Source organism: Dipteris shenzhenensis, chromosome 33, assembly GCF_047967505.1.
Source record: "Dipteris shenzhenensis isolate YYH24624 ecotype China chromosome 33, Dip_SZ_1.0, whole genome shotgun sequence".
Lineage (NCBI taxonomy): Eukaryota > Viridiplantae > Streptophyta > Polypodiopsida > Gleicheniales > Dipteridaceae > Dipteris > Dipteris shenzhenensis.
The window spans coordinates 10190934-10207178 of NC_141628.1; the positions used below are offsets into that span (position 1 = coordinate 10190934).

At 41.6% G+C, this 16245-nt stretch overlaps 1 protein-coding gene across 1 annotated transcript; it reads right to left on the reverse strand.

The window, feature by feature from the left end:
• Window positions 1-7813: 7813 nt before the first annotated feature.
• LOC147879664 (pentatricopeptide repeat-containing protein At3g09040, mitochondrial-like) lies at window positions 7814-11189 on the reverse strand. The gene is made up of 2 exons (XM_087372105.1): window positions 10948-11189; window positions 7814-10780 (listed from the first exon to the last, which is right to left on the reverse strand). Exon 2 carries the CDS (start codon window positions 10522-10524, stop codon window positions 8179-8181), a length of 2346 nt encoding a protein of 781 aa, XP_087228231.1. The 5' UTR covers window positions 10525-10780; window positions 10948-11189; the 3' UTR covers window positions 7814-8178.
• Window positions 11190-16245: the final 5056 nt, after the last annotated feature.

Here is a 16245-nt window from a genome sequence, read left to right on the forward strand (position 1 = left end):
TAGTAGGAAGTTTGATTTATATGACTATTACCAGGCCAGATTTGAGCTATGTTGTTGGGTTGGTAAGTCAGTTTATGCAGGCTCCAAGGAAACCGCATTTGGATGCGGCAAGACGCATACTGAGGTATGTGAAGTCCACATTGCAGTATGTTTTATTTTATGAGACTGGGGTTCAGATACAGTTGCATGGATACACTAATGCTGATTGGGCTGGTAGTATTTCTGATAGACGATCTACCAGTGGATATGTGTTCTCTTTTGGGAGTGCTACAGTCACTTGGAGCAGCAAGAAATAGCCTACAGTTGCCTTGTCGAGCACAGAGGCTGAGTACAGGGGTGCAGCAATCGCTGCATGTGAGGTAGCTTGGTTGCATAAGCTACTTTATGATATGCATCAGTCTATAGATGGGCCAGTTGTCATTTATTGTGACAACATGAGCAGTATACACTTGGCAAATAACCTAGTCTATCATGCCAGAACAAAGCACATTGAGGTGCATTATCACTATGTGCGGGAGAAGGTTCTAGTAGGTTTTATTGATCTAGTTTATGTCAGCACAGAGGATCAGGTAGCTGACATATTCACGAAGGCATTGGGTTCAGAGAAGCTGCGCAAGTTTAGAGACTTGCTTGGTGTGCAGGAATTGGGATTGAGCTCGAGGGGGAGTGTTGAGATATCGAGCTCCACTCGTGATATGCCAGGGTGACCGTTGTGCATTTATGTCACCGACTTGTTAGCTACAGATGTGGTTGGTACACCGCCCATGAATAATAGCTGGATGACAGCTATCTTTATGTACTCTAGTTAGTGGCTCAGTTAGTATGCCACCTAGGTTAGCTGAGTTTGGTTTGAGACCCACATATAGGGTTCATCTATTCCTTTTGTACTAAGGAAAGTTCTTTTGGCTTTCACAACTAAGAAGAGGAAAACTATTTTCAGCCTCCACCTTTGTGTGTATTCCCCCATTGTGTATGTGAGAAAGCTGCAAGTGAGACTCCTTACCTCTCTCCCACTCTCTTCACAGGGACTGGGTCATGGACAAGATCAGGTACAAAATCAATAAGTGGCAAGGCCTGCAACCCGTCCCTAGCTAGGAGAAATTTTGTTTTAAATCATTGCATTTACCCTTCCACTTTGTATTTTATAGCCTATTGGTTCCCATCAAGAAAACAAGTCGACCAACTCAAAAGACTGTTCCAAACTTTCCTATGGGCTCCCTAGATCAGAATAGAAGCTCTAAGGTAAGATGGAACTTTTGTACCCTTCCGAAGACCGAAGGTGGACTAGGAGTGGTGGATATCAAAAAATCCTCAATAAGATTTATGGCTCAATGTATTCTAAAATCCTATCAAGAGCTTGAATTAGTGTGGGCTACCCTTATCTTAAAAAACATGAGGAAAGTCAAACTGGACCGTTGCAAACACTGGAAAGATATTCCTTTAGGCTCTCTTCTTTTTAGGCAAGAAAGGTGTATCACAAAAGGTTCAAAGCTATGGAAGGGCATGTAGAGAGCTTGGGAAAGTATGCATCCAATTATTAAATGAAGGGGTTCTCAAGGAAAGTATGGGAGAGCTGTGGAAGGGCATGTGGAGAGCTTGGGAAAGTATGCATCCATTTCTGTAGTCAGGATTCAATCTGGTTCTCAATTTCGTTCATCTCTCAACCGCAAAGAGAGGATCAACTTAAACCAGCAATCAAGCTAAGTAAGAGAGGGATTAAGGTCTAGGGAGATCTTTGGGACCGTGGTCAAGGTAAGTGGCACAACGACAACTTTCTCCTAAATTTGTACAAACTAACCATATTTGACCAGAGAAAACCTCCCCTAGCTAGGCGGACGGCTACTTCCTACCATGAGAGAATTCAGATGGGTGGGTCAATGGAACTTAACACCGGTCCCTCTTATCCATGAAGGACAGGAGGATCTAATAGCTAGACTCAACAAAACTTGGTTCTGGAGAGATGATGCAAGGAAATGGTCTCTAAGATTCGCCAAAGTCTGGGATTGTAGTGTTCTTGAAAAACACTCATGTTTTCTATGGCTTATCCTCTACCAGGGTATCTGGACGACCATCCGAGCCCAAAAGATTGGCCATGGAAATGGATGGTGCAAACGATGCAACAAAGCGTGGGAGGACATCCGCATCTTTTCCTCAATTATGTCTTCTCCCTTCCCCCTTAGCTACTCGGTTATCCTTGATCTGCAGCAGCTCTCTGGTCAATTTGTCTTTAAAGATGCAATAAGGTGTTTAATAACGTGTTAATGGATACTAAAAGTGTTTTTGAATACTTATGCTTGATTACATGAACGAAAAGCTAATGTCAAAAAACTCGATCGTCTTCACACTCAAGCTCATGCCTGTATGTTGAGAAGAGGCTTGCAAATGAAGAATCCACACTGCTGGACCAAGCCACGGCACCGGCAGAATTGATGAAAGTAGCAAAAGAAGAACTTTTTCAGAGCAGCCCTAGCCCTAGCCCTAGCCCCCTCTATTACTCTGGTTCCTCCCCCCCCCTCTTCAGCACCCTTTTCTTCTGTGGGCCCAATCGTCGCCCCTTCTGCACCTGTGGTTCCCCATCTAATCACTTCTCTTGTTACTCGTCCCTTCAAGAGGCCAATCTCACGAGCGGACCCATCCAACATCTCTTATAAGGTCCACCGAGAATCACTCTACAGAGGAATTCATGGAAAGACTATGCACTCCTATTGCCTCTTCATCAGCTCCCTCGGTCCTTGCAGATGCTAAAGAATAACCGATATAACTCAAGAATATTGCATCATGCTGCTCTTGCTGAAACCTCCCCTATTCATAAAAGTTGGAATGACTATTGTAATGGATCCTCTAGCTCTGTCCGTGGTTTTTTCCCTCTTCTTACTTTCTCACTGTGTTTAGTCATGCTTCTTTGGAGTGCGATGATCATCGGTTGTTTGTATGGCAGTAGACTTCTCTATTAGAGAAAGCTCTTCTGTTTATAGCTTTCAGTTGTACATAATCTTTTGATATTTTAATATAAACCCTCACTTTTGGGGGGGGAAAAAACTTCATTCTTGGAGAGGCATCAGTACCACTTTTGGTGGGGGTGGAGGTAGGCACAAGAGCTGAGGAGGATCCATTAAAGGGCTGGCTACCATTCTAGATGGCCTTTGTCTCCAATCTTTCTAATATGGCCAAACACCACCTATAAATTTGATCCCATTTTGATGCTTCCCTCCTCTGCTGCCTCTTTCGCCACCTAGCAATTGATTTTGGGCATGCATTATTTTCAAGCTTGCTATTGACGTAGATGGACAACTGCAATCTTGCTTCTATCCCTTCCATGTATACTAAATTGGGGACTTGATTATCTAGTTTAATTATATCTAGACAATTTTGAAATACAGGTTTAAATATAGATTTAAACAATTTTGAACAAATTTAAATTCAAGATTAAAATAGATTTAAACAAACCTGAATAGATTTAAGCAGATCATAGTCAAATTTGAAATCAACATATGAGCATATCTAAACATATTTCAAAATAGAATTAAAACACACTTATACAAATCTAAACAGATTAATATGCTTCCTATCTTTGGAGATACTATTCCTTAATGTCCCGCATCCTCAAAGACAAAGAGCCTTCGAATGTCCAGGAAGCCCACTCTCAAACCCACTAGAAGCAGGCCATGGAGCTAGAGTTGGATTCCATTGAGCAGAATGGGACCTTGGAGTTAGTACCCTACCTGCAACGACGTTATGTCATTGGTGTCAAATGGGTTTACAAGACCAAGTATTCCTTTGATGGAACTGTGGATAATAAGCACAAAGCCCCGACTTGTGGCCAAAGGATACTCTCAGCACCCTAGGATTGATTATGATGACACGTTTGCTCCTACCACCAGGATGGCCACTCTTCGGACAATACTAGTAGTTGCAGCTCATGAGAAGTGGCCCATCTATCATATGGATGTTAAATTTGAATTTCTTAATGGTGATTCGAAGGAAGAGATCTATGTGGAGCAACCGCCTGGGTTTACCAAGTCATGTGGTATGGTTTACAGGATACATAAAGATTTTTATGGGCTTAAGCAGGCTCCCCGAGCATGGAATCAAAAGATTGGTGAGTTCTTTTTTTGCAGGCAATTTCGTAGATCCGGGCTGATCCCAACTTATACATTTACCATCAAGGAAGAATTCTTTCCCTCATTATCATGTATGTTGATGATTTTTTCATTACAGGAAGTCATGCCGCCCATAGTGCCGAGACCAAGGCAGCTCTTTCTCAGGCCTTTGAGATGACAGATCTAGGTCTTCTACACTTCTTCCTGGGTCTGGGGATTTCACAGGGACCGGAGGGTGACTTTGTGTCCTAGAAATGTTATACTCAGGAGCTTTTGGAGGCTTTTCATATGTCCAACTGTCATGCCATTTCCTCACCTTGGACCCCAGTACCAAATTGACCAAGTGTGATCCTAGTGATACAGTGGATGCAAGCAAATACCATAAGTTGATTGGATCTCTGATTTAGCTCCTCAATACCACACTAGATCTGTGTTACCCTATTAGTCTTCTCAGTTCCTTCATGCAGACACCTAAGAAGACTCATTGGGAAGCTGGTCTGTGAATCCTTCATTACCTTCAACAATCTCGCAATCAAGGGTTGTTCTAACAATCCAAACAGCATTTCAGGATCTGGCTTTTAGGTTGGAGTGACTCTGACTGGTGGGGAGGAGATTCTGACACTAGCCGTTCCACCACTGGGTACTGTTTCACTCTCGACTTGGCCGCTATCACTTGGAGTAGTAAGAGGCAACCATAGTCGCTCTCTCTTCTACGAAAGCAGAGTATCGTGCTGCATGTTCCACTACTTGTGAGGCCATTTGGCTCCGACAACTGCTTCGACAGATTGGGTTCCCACAAACATCCCCGACAGTTATTGACAGTGACAATTAGAGTTGTATTGCTCTTGCCAAGAATCCTGTATTTCATGCTCGCACCAAGCATATTGAGATCCAGTACAACTATGTCCGAGAGAAAGTTTTGTTGGAACTTGGGGAGAGAGGAGAGCTTCATCATGGAGGTGAGTGAGAACACATGAGATATTCAAATGGGTGTTCTATTCATTTGAGAGGGAAGTCCCTCTTTTATAAAAATGGAGAGAGGGTGTCCTAAATTAGTGGCACCTCTCCTACATCAATGGAGGTAGCTCTTAAATCATAGGAACTCCATAATCATAGGCACCGCCTCTCCTACACACACACACACACAACCATATGACTGCTAGTGGATGCACACATGCACCTAGTAAGCCCTTAATCACACATATCCCAACATATTCCCCCTCAAGGGTTTGCCTCTTGCTATGTCAAGGATACATCTAGTCACATAGTTTCTCATGCCATCTCATGGTGGTCCAGGATAAATCTATGGCTAGGATCTCATGCTAGCAAAGGTGCCCAAGGGTCAAGGTTTACAAAAATGGGATAGACCCCCCAAATGGTTATCTCCCTTGTGTGTACAAGGATGAATCTTAGGCCTTTGTGTGGACCTAGTTTCTCATGTCTGCAAGAGGTACCATGTAAGCAAACACATATCACATGGCCTACATCATATGGTGACCAGAGGTGATTTACAAAGGCTATATGGACTAAAGCAAAACCATAACATTCTTTTTGGAGTACTAATCCAGGCAGAGAACCTCAAAATTGACTACATGACCAAGTGATGACCAAAGTTCAAAATATTGGACTCTAGAAAGCCCAATCTGCATCTACCACAAAATTTGATTCTTCATTTGTTGATGGAGTTCTTCCTTCAACCAGGTTTGCTTTGTTGTTGATGTAGACCTTCTTCACATGATATGGTTCTTTCTCTTTGGAGTTGTTGTGGGAGTCATTCCTCTCCTCTTCTTGGGCTTTTGTCTCTTGGCAAGCATATCAAGGGATAGCTTTCTTAAGTGATAGTTCTCCATAGTGTGTATAGTTAAACCACAAAATTTGCAAGGTTTCTTTCTAATGTACTCATCTTCTTGTTCTCTAGTCTTTAAAATCACCACGTTATCTGCATAGATTGCCAAGATGTTGTAATCACCTTGATCACTCTCCTTAGTCTCCATGAGATATGCCTCTAGAATAGAAGCCTCAAATGCATACCATATACCTTCAAAGCAACCAGATTTGAAGAGGGTCTTACCACTTGTTGATAAAACAAGGGCAGCGTCTACTCCTTCACAAAGCAATTCATTCATGGCCAACATGAGCTAGTCATATCACTTTATGCTCATAAAATGAACTTCCTATCACAAAGAACTTATTTCAATGTGAAATGAAAGTAATCAAAACAGTCAACTATCAATCTGAAAAATTAAACCAAACTGAGAAAAAGCTTAGAATAGTCAAACCCCCAATTTGTAGTTGACTTGGTCAACCCTTTGACCACCAAACTTGAGAAAATTTAGGATCTAAAATAGTGCCCCAGTGGAGGCTGAAATTAGGGTTGTAGAAAGCAAATCAAAGAGGGGTGTACAATAGAAACAAAGCTATATACCCTTGAACATCCTCTAGGAAGGAATTGCGCCATGAGTCGCCATGTCGCCGATTAGAAAAAGAGAGATTCTGACTGTAAAAACGACAAGTGTAGCTCGAATATAGCTCTATATGAGCTCAAACTTGATTAATAGAATTCTTATACTGTCGCCCAGCTTGTGCTAAGAGCATTTGAGCAATGGCTACTCCTAAAGGCCGAATTACGCAAAAGTTCATCGGACAGAGAAGCTATCGGCATGCGCGACTGGAGCAGTATTTCCTTAATTTCTTGGACTTGAAGATTCACCCTAACCTAAGGAAGCTACAACTCAGAGGGCTTAGGAAATGATCACCTACAGAGGGAGAACAAGCACTTCGAAAAAATTGGGGAAAGAGGTGGAAGAAAGCATGAAGGAGGAGAGAGATGGGAAAGAAGATGACATGGCAGTTTTGGAAGCTCTATATGCTCATGGAGGTCGAAGTGGCTCTAACACCAAATGTTGGAACTTGGGGAGAGAGGAGAGCTTCATCATGGAGATGAGTGAGAACACATGAGATATTCAAATGGGTGTTCTATTCATTTGGAGGGAAGTCCCTCTTTTATAGAAATGGAGAGAGGGTGTCATAAATCAATGGCACCTCTCCTACATCAATGGAGGTAGCTCCTAAATCATAGGAACTCCACAATCATAGGCACCACCCCATGCGGGGGCCTTTGCATTACATCATCACCTGTGTCATGGTCTATGGTACTAAGTTTGCCTCTCCTACACACACACACACACAACCATATGACTGCTAATGGATGCACACATGCACCTAGCGAGCCCTTGATCACACATATCCCAACAAGTTCTTGATGACATGATCACCAACAAGTAGCTCAGACTCTGAAGGAGCCTATGCATTCCTTGCTTGAATTCACTATGTGGATAGTGCAGGGGTCTGCAGGCCTATCTCGGGTCTACTAGAGGCACGCATGGGGGTGCGTACATCTCGTCTTGGGGAGGGCAACTAGGTCGCACGTGTGCGTCTGGTTGGCACCCTGGTTTGTGGGCCTTTTGGCAATCCCATAGCTGAGCTTCAATTCAATCCAAGCAAGACGAATTGAAGGCTACACACACATATATTATTGAGCTTGCTTTGAAGTACAGGTTAGAGTGGCTTTCATCAATTTTCGAGTGGTTTTTTTTTGTACCAATGTAAATCAATTCTCATTATTTCTTATAGTACCATTTGTTGCCCACCAAACTACTTTGGAACTTTTGCAATTCAGCAGATATGAAACTCACCACATTTTTTAGAACAGAGCAAGTCTCCTTACTTGTATTGAGTAGGGTCTGTACAAAATAGCTAGCTTCATAGGTGGGGTGTGCATAATAGCTAGCTTCATAGGTGGGGTCTGTACAAAATAGCTAGCTTCATAGGTGGGGTGCGTGCATAATAGCTAGCTTCATAAACCATATCTTTATTTGCCCCATTGGATAGGTTCACCACACACCATGCAACACTGGGACATACATTTTAAGGGAAAGAACTTCAGGCTTTGCATATATAGCTTCGCTTTCAAGAACGTCCTGTGCTCTCCACCACAAAGGTATGCACAGTGTGGCTAACTTCAGTCCAGCCCCGCTTCTTCCATGCTTCTTAGTCTTTCATTGCCTCGACATTCTTCTCATCCTCCTGCAGGCTCAACATCTGCATAGATGTTAGACATCAACACATAAGCTGCAGCACCCTTTTCATCCAGTCGCAATGCATTTTTGAAGGCATGCCTTCCAAGCTCCACATTACCCCACTTTTGACAAGCCCCCAACACAGTCAGCCACACTCCAAGATCAGGTTGGAAAGGCATCTCCTCCACCATCGATACCGCCTTGTCTAACTGGCCCGCACGACCCACGAGATCAATGATGCAAGTGTGGTGCCCAATAGTGGGACTGATGCCAAAATCTTTGCACATGGCCTCAAAGTACTCCTGGCCCTTATCTACCAGACCTGCGTGACTGCATACCGTAAGAACACTAAGGAACGTGACCCCATCTGGCTTTATGCCTCCTTCTCTCATTCTCTCAAGCATTTGGAAAACAATCTCACTTTCTCCTAGCTGGGCATATCCTGCAATTAGTGCAGTCCACGATATTACATTTGGAGACACACCCTCCACTTGCATCTGTTGGAAACAGTTCAGTGCTTCTTTGCCAAGTCCTTTGTCTGCATATCCGGCAATTAGTGCAGTCCACGCAATTACGTCACGAACAGAAAGATTATTGAACACTTCCCATGCTCTCTCAAGAAAGCCACATTTGGCATACATATCCACCAAGGTGCTGCCAACAAAAGGATCACCTTCCAAACCTTCTTTGGCAATCTCTGCATGTAATTCTTGGCCCTTGTCTATGGCTCTCATGCAGCCACAAGCTTTCAAGCTGCAAATAAATGTGACAGCATCCGGAGACACACCCTCCAGCTGCATCTGCTCAAAACAACTCAGTGCTTCCTCACCCAGTCCATGTTCGGCATATCCTGCGAGTAGTGCATTCCATGAGACTACATCTCGAAATGGAAGTTTGTCAAAAACTTCCTGTGCTTGTTCAGGTGATCCGCAGTTGGCATACATATCAACCAAGGTGCTGCAAACAAAAGGATCCCTTTCCAACCCCTTTCTGGCAATCTCTGCATGTATCTCTTGGCCCTTGTCTATGGCTCTGGCATCGCCACAAGCTTTCAAGCTAGAAACAAATGTGACAGCATCCGGAGACACGCCCTCAAGTTGCATCTGTTCGAAACAGTTTAGTGCTTCCTTGCCAAGTCCATGCTCAGCAAATCCTGTGATTAGTGCAGTCCACGAGACTACATCATGAACTGGAAGCTTGTAAAACAATTCCTGTGCTTTTGCAGGAAATCCACATTTGGCATACATATAGATTAAGGCACTGCCAAGAAAAGCGTCAATTTTCAGCCCCTTACTGGCAATCTCTCCGTATATTTCTCGGCCCATGTCTATGGCTCCTACACTGCCACAAGCTTTCAAGCTGCAAACAAACGTAATGGCATCAGGAGACAAACCCTCCAGTTTCATCTGTTCGAAACAGTTCAGCGCTTCCTCGCCAAGCCCGTGGTCGACATATCCTGCAATTAGTGCATTCCAAGAGATTATAGCTCGAACTGGAAGCTTGTCAAACACTTCCCGTGCTTTCGCAAGCAAGCCACATTTGACATACATATCGACCAACGTGTTGGCAACAAAAGGATCCCTTTCCAGCCCCTTTCTGGCAATCTCTGTGTGTATGTCTCGGCCTTTGAATATGGCTCCTGCATTGCCACAAGCCTTCACACTGCAAACAAACGTGACAGCATCTGGGGATACACCCTCGAGTTGCATCGTTTGCAAACAGTTCAGCGCTTCCTCACCAAGCCCTTGTTCAACATATGCTGAGATTAGTGCTGTCCACGAGACTACCTCTCGAACTGGAAGCTTGTCAAACACTTCCTCTACTTTTGCAAGTGAGCCACATTTGGCGTACATATCCACCAGGGTGCTGCCAATAAAAGGATCTCTTTCCAACCCTTTTCTGGAAATTTCTGCATGTATTTCTCTGCCTCTTTTCCCATCTTTCAGCCTACCGCAAGCCTTCAAAATGGCCAAAAACGTATACTTCGTGGGATGTACACAACATTCTCGCATTTTTTGGTACAGGTTGAGGGCATAATGTGGTTCCCCCAACTCAACATAACCCGAAATGAGAGAAGTCCAAGAAAACTCATTGGGATCGAGCAACATGTTAAAAACCCTCAGAGCATCGCACATGCTTCCACATTCCACCAACATAGGGACAAGGTAGTTCCCGAGAGATCGATGGGCTTCCAGCCCAGCTTTGCTCATATAGGCATGTAAGCGCTTAGCAGACGCTAAATTTTTGTCTTTTCTGCACTTCTGCAAGATGCATACAGAGTCATCAACCGAAGGCAGCTGGGGCACCCGCTCAAAAGAAATGAGTGCCTCCTCTAATCTCAGCATCTCCAAGCCACTGTTCTCTAGCAGTTCATGCCTTCACCTATACCCCACATTTATGGTCTTCAGGGATTTGCAATTGCTGATGCTCTCTAACGAGCCATGGTCTTCATGCAGCGGATGCTTTGACCCCCTGCATTCGTTTGCTTCTAGACTCTTTTTCCTCAAACATATCCTTAACCCAAACTGGATTGTACCAGCCATCCATCCATAGTGACGACTCAGCGATTGTAAGCTTAAAATCAGGATCCCTCGGATTTACCTGGTAAAACTCAAACAGACTAGTCAGACTCGCCAATATGACCGAAGATGACTGCAGCTTTATGTGCAAATCAGTTGCACATACTCTCACTTTGTGCTTTCGGGTATCCAACCACTGCGAGCGATCCCTGAAGCAGACTCGCAATAAGGGCTCTGTCATTAATCTACCTGCGAAGCATGACGACAATGAAAACCGATTGCCCAAAACTGTGTACGTGAGGGAGACTAAAATTTGAGGTCTCGAACTGGAAAATCTCTCCACCAGCCGGTTGAGGATCCGAAAACCTGCGTTCGAGTGGACTCTCGTCCCGCTGCCTCCCCGGCTTCTCCGCCATGAAGTCTGGGGAGACGCCATCGCCATGGAGTCACCCTTATGGCACGGCATTCAAACTTTTTTGGCCCTGCAAGGGTCTTAGGGAAGGGTGGTTTATTTTAGCTTGGGTTAGTAGGTTAGCAAAAGGTGGGTTTGTGAGTTGTTAGGTTAGTGGAACTAGTTCAGTTAGGTTGTGGTTAGTGTCTTGGTTAGTGGAAGTAGTTGGGTTAGGTTGTAAGCAAATTGCGTGGTTAGGGTTAGGTTAGTATAAAAGGTTCCTGTGAGCTTCTTTGTGGTTTCGTGTTTTGTGGGTGGCGTTGTTTTGTGTGTTTGTTAGGTTTCTCTGTGCGGTGGTCGCACCATGGCCTCTAGTCGCACCATGGTCGCGCTATGGCTTCTTCTTCGTCTATTATTCGGTTGATCTTGTCGAAGGCTGGTCTTGGTGGAGCGCCGGTCTGGCAATGGCAGAGCCAATCTTCTCGGAGGCTGGTTGTGCGATTCTTTTGCCTGCAGATGTGGGTTGAAAGCGTCGACGGAGAAAAACACACAAATCCCACGGAAGCAGACATGCAACACATTATTGTTGCATGTCGACTACGAGGGATAGAGTACAAGGGCCTTCCAATTGTTGCATTGTCATGTAGTGTGTGGGAAATGAAGGAAGTCCGTGTTTGGAGTCAGTTGCAAACTTCGTAGAAGGTTGCATTCTTTTAGTAGATGTTATTTTTCGATTTTCTTCATGAGGGCTCGCCTATAAAAGGATGCACAATGGTAGTCTAATGGTATATCGTTTGTCTGTACTACTGCGATTCTCTGTTCGAGGCTTTGAAGAGTCTGCAATCTTCTGCTTTCGTGATGGCAAGTGTTTGCGAAGTAGACATGTCTGAATGCATGGAAGGTATTTTGTCTTGCTATGTTACTGTTTTGAGAATGTTGTAAAAATGTGAATTCGTATGGAGTTTGCTGTTGGCGCTGCGTTGCTTTTGCCATTTGCTTTTTGCAACATCTTTTGAGCTTTGAGCTTTGTGGCTATGGCGGATTGGAGCTCGCTGGCTATGGCGGACTAAAGTTCATTGGCTATGGCGCACGAAAACTCGTTGATTTTGGCTATGACGCTCTCCACCTAACCCCCCCCTTCACATCTTCACATCCTTATAGATTTTCCACTCCCTCCATCCCTCTCTCTCTGCTTCCCTTTTGGATCTCTTCTTTGCAAGCTTTAGCTGGTTTCTCTATTTTATATATTTAGTCATAGAGTTGTTGTGCGGCTGTCGAAGCATTCGATTGTTTTGCGGCAGCCTGGTCTTCCTCTGGCTCTTGTTCATCAATCAACTCCCATTCAGTCAGGTCCCACTTAAGAAACTTTATGCCAAATACCAAGGGAAATGTTGTCCAAACGGGATCAATGTACCGGCTAGTAGCATGAAAGCATTGCTCCACATGGCCCACAACTCTTATTAGCTTAAAATGTTCATCCAAGATTTCATCCTCATCTTTAAAAAAAACCAATTTGCCCTCTCACGGCACCGTGAAAGGTTGCGAAAATGAAACGAGTTCATGCCTTCATTTTCTTGGCCCTATTGTATTGTTCACTAGAAGCATTCGGTTCTTCTAGGGCTTGCATTTTCCATCGGTTTTCAGGCTGTTGAGTTTGTTGTTTTTTGTAAACAAGTAGGGTTCAAAAAATGAACCTAGCTCATGCTTTCATTTTGTTGGCCCTGCTCTACTATTCAGTAGATGTTCTAAGCTTTCATTACATTTTCCCTTTATGGTTGTGTACTTCTTGAATACAAAGGCCATCTACCTCGCAGTTTGTTCTTTTTGTGTGTTTCCATAACGGTTTCTTTATTTTTGTGTCTTTTCACAACAGTTTCTTCTAGCTATTTATGTCTTAAAGGACAAGTGCCTGTCGCCAATAAGTCAGTTTGTAGTTTTTTTGTCTTTTCCTATTATGTATTCGTCTTTGTTGAGCATAAGTATGTGTGTTTGTTGACAACTGGGAAAACTGATCTGTTCCTGAATGTATTGCATTTATTTGTTGTATGCTTGCTTGTACTACAGTGCTATGTAGAATGCACATTGTGGTTTGGTATTGCATGGTTGTTTGTGAGAGTACATTTATGTCTTCGAAAACCTTTGGATGACATTCTTAATGGAAGGCCCGACATTTTAGGCTCATGCCACATCGGCGACAGTGAAAACGCGGACAATCTCATTACGGTAACTTGTTATTGTAGATCGCTAGATTGACAATCGCAATGAGAATTCTACAATTACACTAGGAAATACTAACATACGTCGCCATTGCAGTTGACATTTTGGAACACTCGATGCTTGGATTATGTCAAGATCGTCGATAGGTTTAAGGCTGTGGGGTTCTGCCATTTTGTTCTGAGAAACGCAGGAGCAAAGAAAAATAGCCAGCCAATTGCACTCAATATGGCACCTGCATGAGTTCCGTCAATTTCTATAAAATTAGCTCGAGTGTTTCATTGACATATTTAGCAGATCGGCTACGAAAATCAAGTAGCATTTGATTTGTGTACTTTAGTACATAATGTCGTAGAACAACGTATAATATATTAATAGTTAACAAGTCTTGCTATGTTATATTAATAGATAAGCGGCGTGCTGACTGTTACGGGCCTAAACTCAACATTGTATGAGCCTGTATGCTCATTTTGCAAAGAGGGAAAGATCTTGAAGGAGAACACTATACCTCGATGCTTGACATGTGATCGGATCATGATTTTGGAAAAGATTCCTAAGGTGAAGGCACTGATTACAAGCTTAGATGGTGGAACCGTGGATGTCACACTAAGGAACACATGGGTCGATAAAGTGTTAGACTTACCTCAACCTTTCATAGAATTACTGGAAGACAACACACAATTCTTGAAATCAGAACTATTCGACCAGAGGATTGAAGGAAGATTTCTTGTCAACATGCATGGTCTTGTGGCGGGCTGTATTCCTTTAAGGCATAAAGGTGCATGAGTACCTCATCAACCAAGCATACAACACATCACAGAATCCCCTCACTGTATAGCAAAATATCTTCAGCTCAATTTGTTTCCAGCAGAGTGGTAATGTCTTGCAGCTTTAGTTTCCTTCAGTACACAATTCAAGCTTTCCATTGAGAGTTTTCTTTACATACCGTAAAGCATGATCTTGTAAGTTTGGTTATTTCTTAACATAGTAGCATTGACTACTACATGTTACTTTGTAAAGAGTCGTTTACTTATTTTAATTTAAAAAATGTACATTAAAAAAAGTTGCATTTGGTTTCATATTATTTTAGATATGTTGATACAAGCTTATTGCTTCATTAATATAATTGTATTATACTAACAAAGTTAGCATACTCACGATATGAAAGCCAAACTTACTTTAGCGTCTTCACAAAAAATTATTCATAACATATTGTTTTTTTTTGCTTTCCCAAGTGAATCTGCTTATCAGTTAGTGTTTCTCATCAAATCGCTAAACATATTGTTACCTTTATTGAAAAATTTAGGCCAACAATTTTATTTGTAATTGTATGGTATAAGAATAGTTTCGTAATACATACAATTTAATGCACACATACTTTAAATATTATTTCAAATGTAACGATATGAAAGTGTCCGAAAAAAAGTTGCATTTGCTTTCATGTTATTTTAGATATGTTGACACAAGCTTATTGCATCATCAATATAATTCTGTTTTACTAACAAATTTAACATACTCGCGATATCAAAGACAAACTCACTCTAGTGTCTTCACAAAATATTATTCATAATATATTGTTTTCTTTGCCTTCCCAAGTTAACTTGCAGTTAGCGTTTCTCATTAAATTGCTAAACATATTATTACCTTTACTGAAAATTTTAGACCAACAATATGATTTGTTATTGTATGATACAGGAACAGTTTTGTAATACATACAGCTTAGCACACACATACTTCAAATATTATTTCAAATATAACGATACGAAAGTGTTCGTTGATTAATACAAGTTGTTCATACAAACTAACCAAGTTCATTTCCTGCATCAAATAAACAATATCAAACAAGTGTTTGGTTTAATTTGCTTATAAGATCAATATTACTATTCATAATCATACAATAATAATAAAGCTTTATTAAATATGAAACTCTTTTTATTTAAAATTTTAAACCAAGACTACTCCATCTACTTGTAAAACTGAATTAAGCATTCTTTTTATATTACCACTAAAACTATTGAAAGGTACCATATCTTCATTTTGCTACTCTAATAATCACTTTGCACATATAATAAAATGCTCAGTATTTAGTACGTCTCAATGAACATACTGCATAGTCAATCGTTTAATTCTTTCAAATATTAGAAACTTTTAATCCAATGAAACGTTTTATTTTTTCATGTAATAACTTCTACATTATTATCTGCTTTCAAATCCACCTCTATATGTTCTAGATGAGAAATACTTACATTTATTACCATATTCATTTTTTCAAAAATTAATAAAAAATTATCTACCAATGTATTCTCATCATTAATTGCAACTATGAAACTATAATAATGAAAGAATGTCGACATCTCTCGACAACTTACTCTTGTCCTCTTGCAAACATATTATTCTAGCACTCTTTTAAAAATCTCCCACACTCTACGTTCAAAGCAATCAACATGACAAGTGACCACTACTCTGACCAAATGAATATCGACTGAGAATTCCTTGACCTATATCCACAAAATAAGTGTATCTTCCTGTGTATATCTTACATGCTAAAATTCCATATCACACTAGAAGCGTTAAGAAAATCAATCTATATACAATGCACAAAATTTTTAGAACAATATGAATTCTAGACAACAAAATGGGGTCAACCATTCTTTGAGTCTAAGCTGTTTCAACATCTATACCCCGAAATCAAAAGCATTACCCAAACATCAAACAATTACTACAAAATAACTGTGTCTATTGCATCGAAGAATTATTTTTGCAACATGTTTTCTTCCACACATTCGGTTTCGAATTTGAATTACATCATTTACACAAGCAAATTGATGCTATCACTTCTAAAATAACACAACCTACACAAAAGCCACAAAAATTACGTCCACAATTGACATAAGAATAACAAAATGTACTCGTTGGACCAAAGACATGGGTCATGTTTTAGA

What these genes read in the sequence shown, in the direction of transcription:
- LOC147879664 (XM_087372105.1), bottom strand. Translation starts at nt 10,524, where the DNA reads ATGCTGAGATTAGAGGAGGCACTCATTTCTTTTGAGCGGGTGCCCCAG.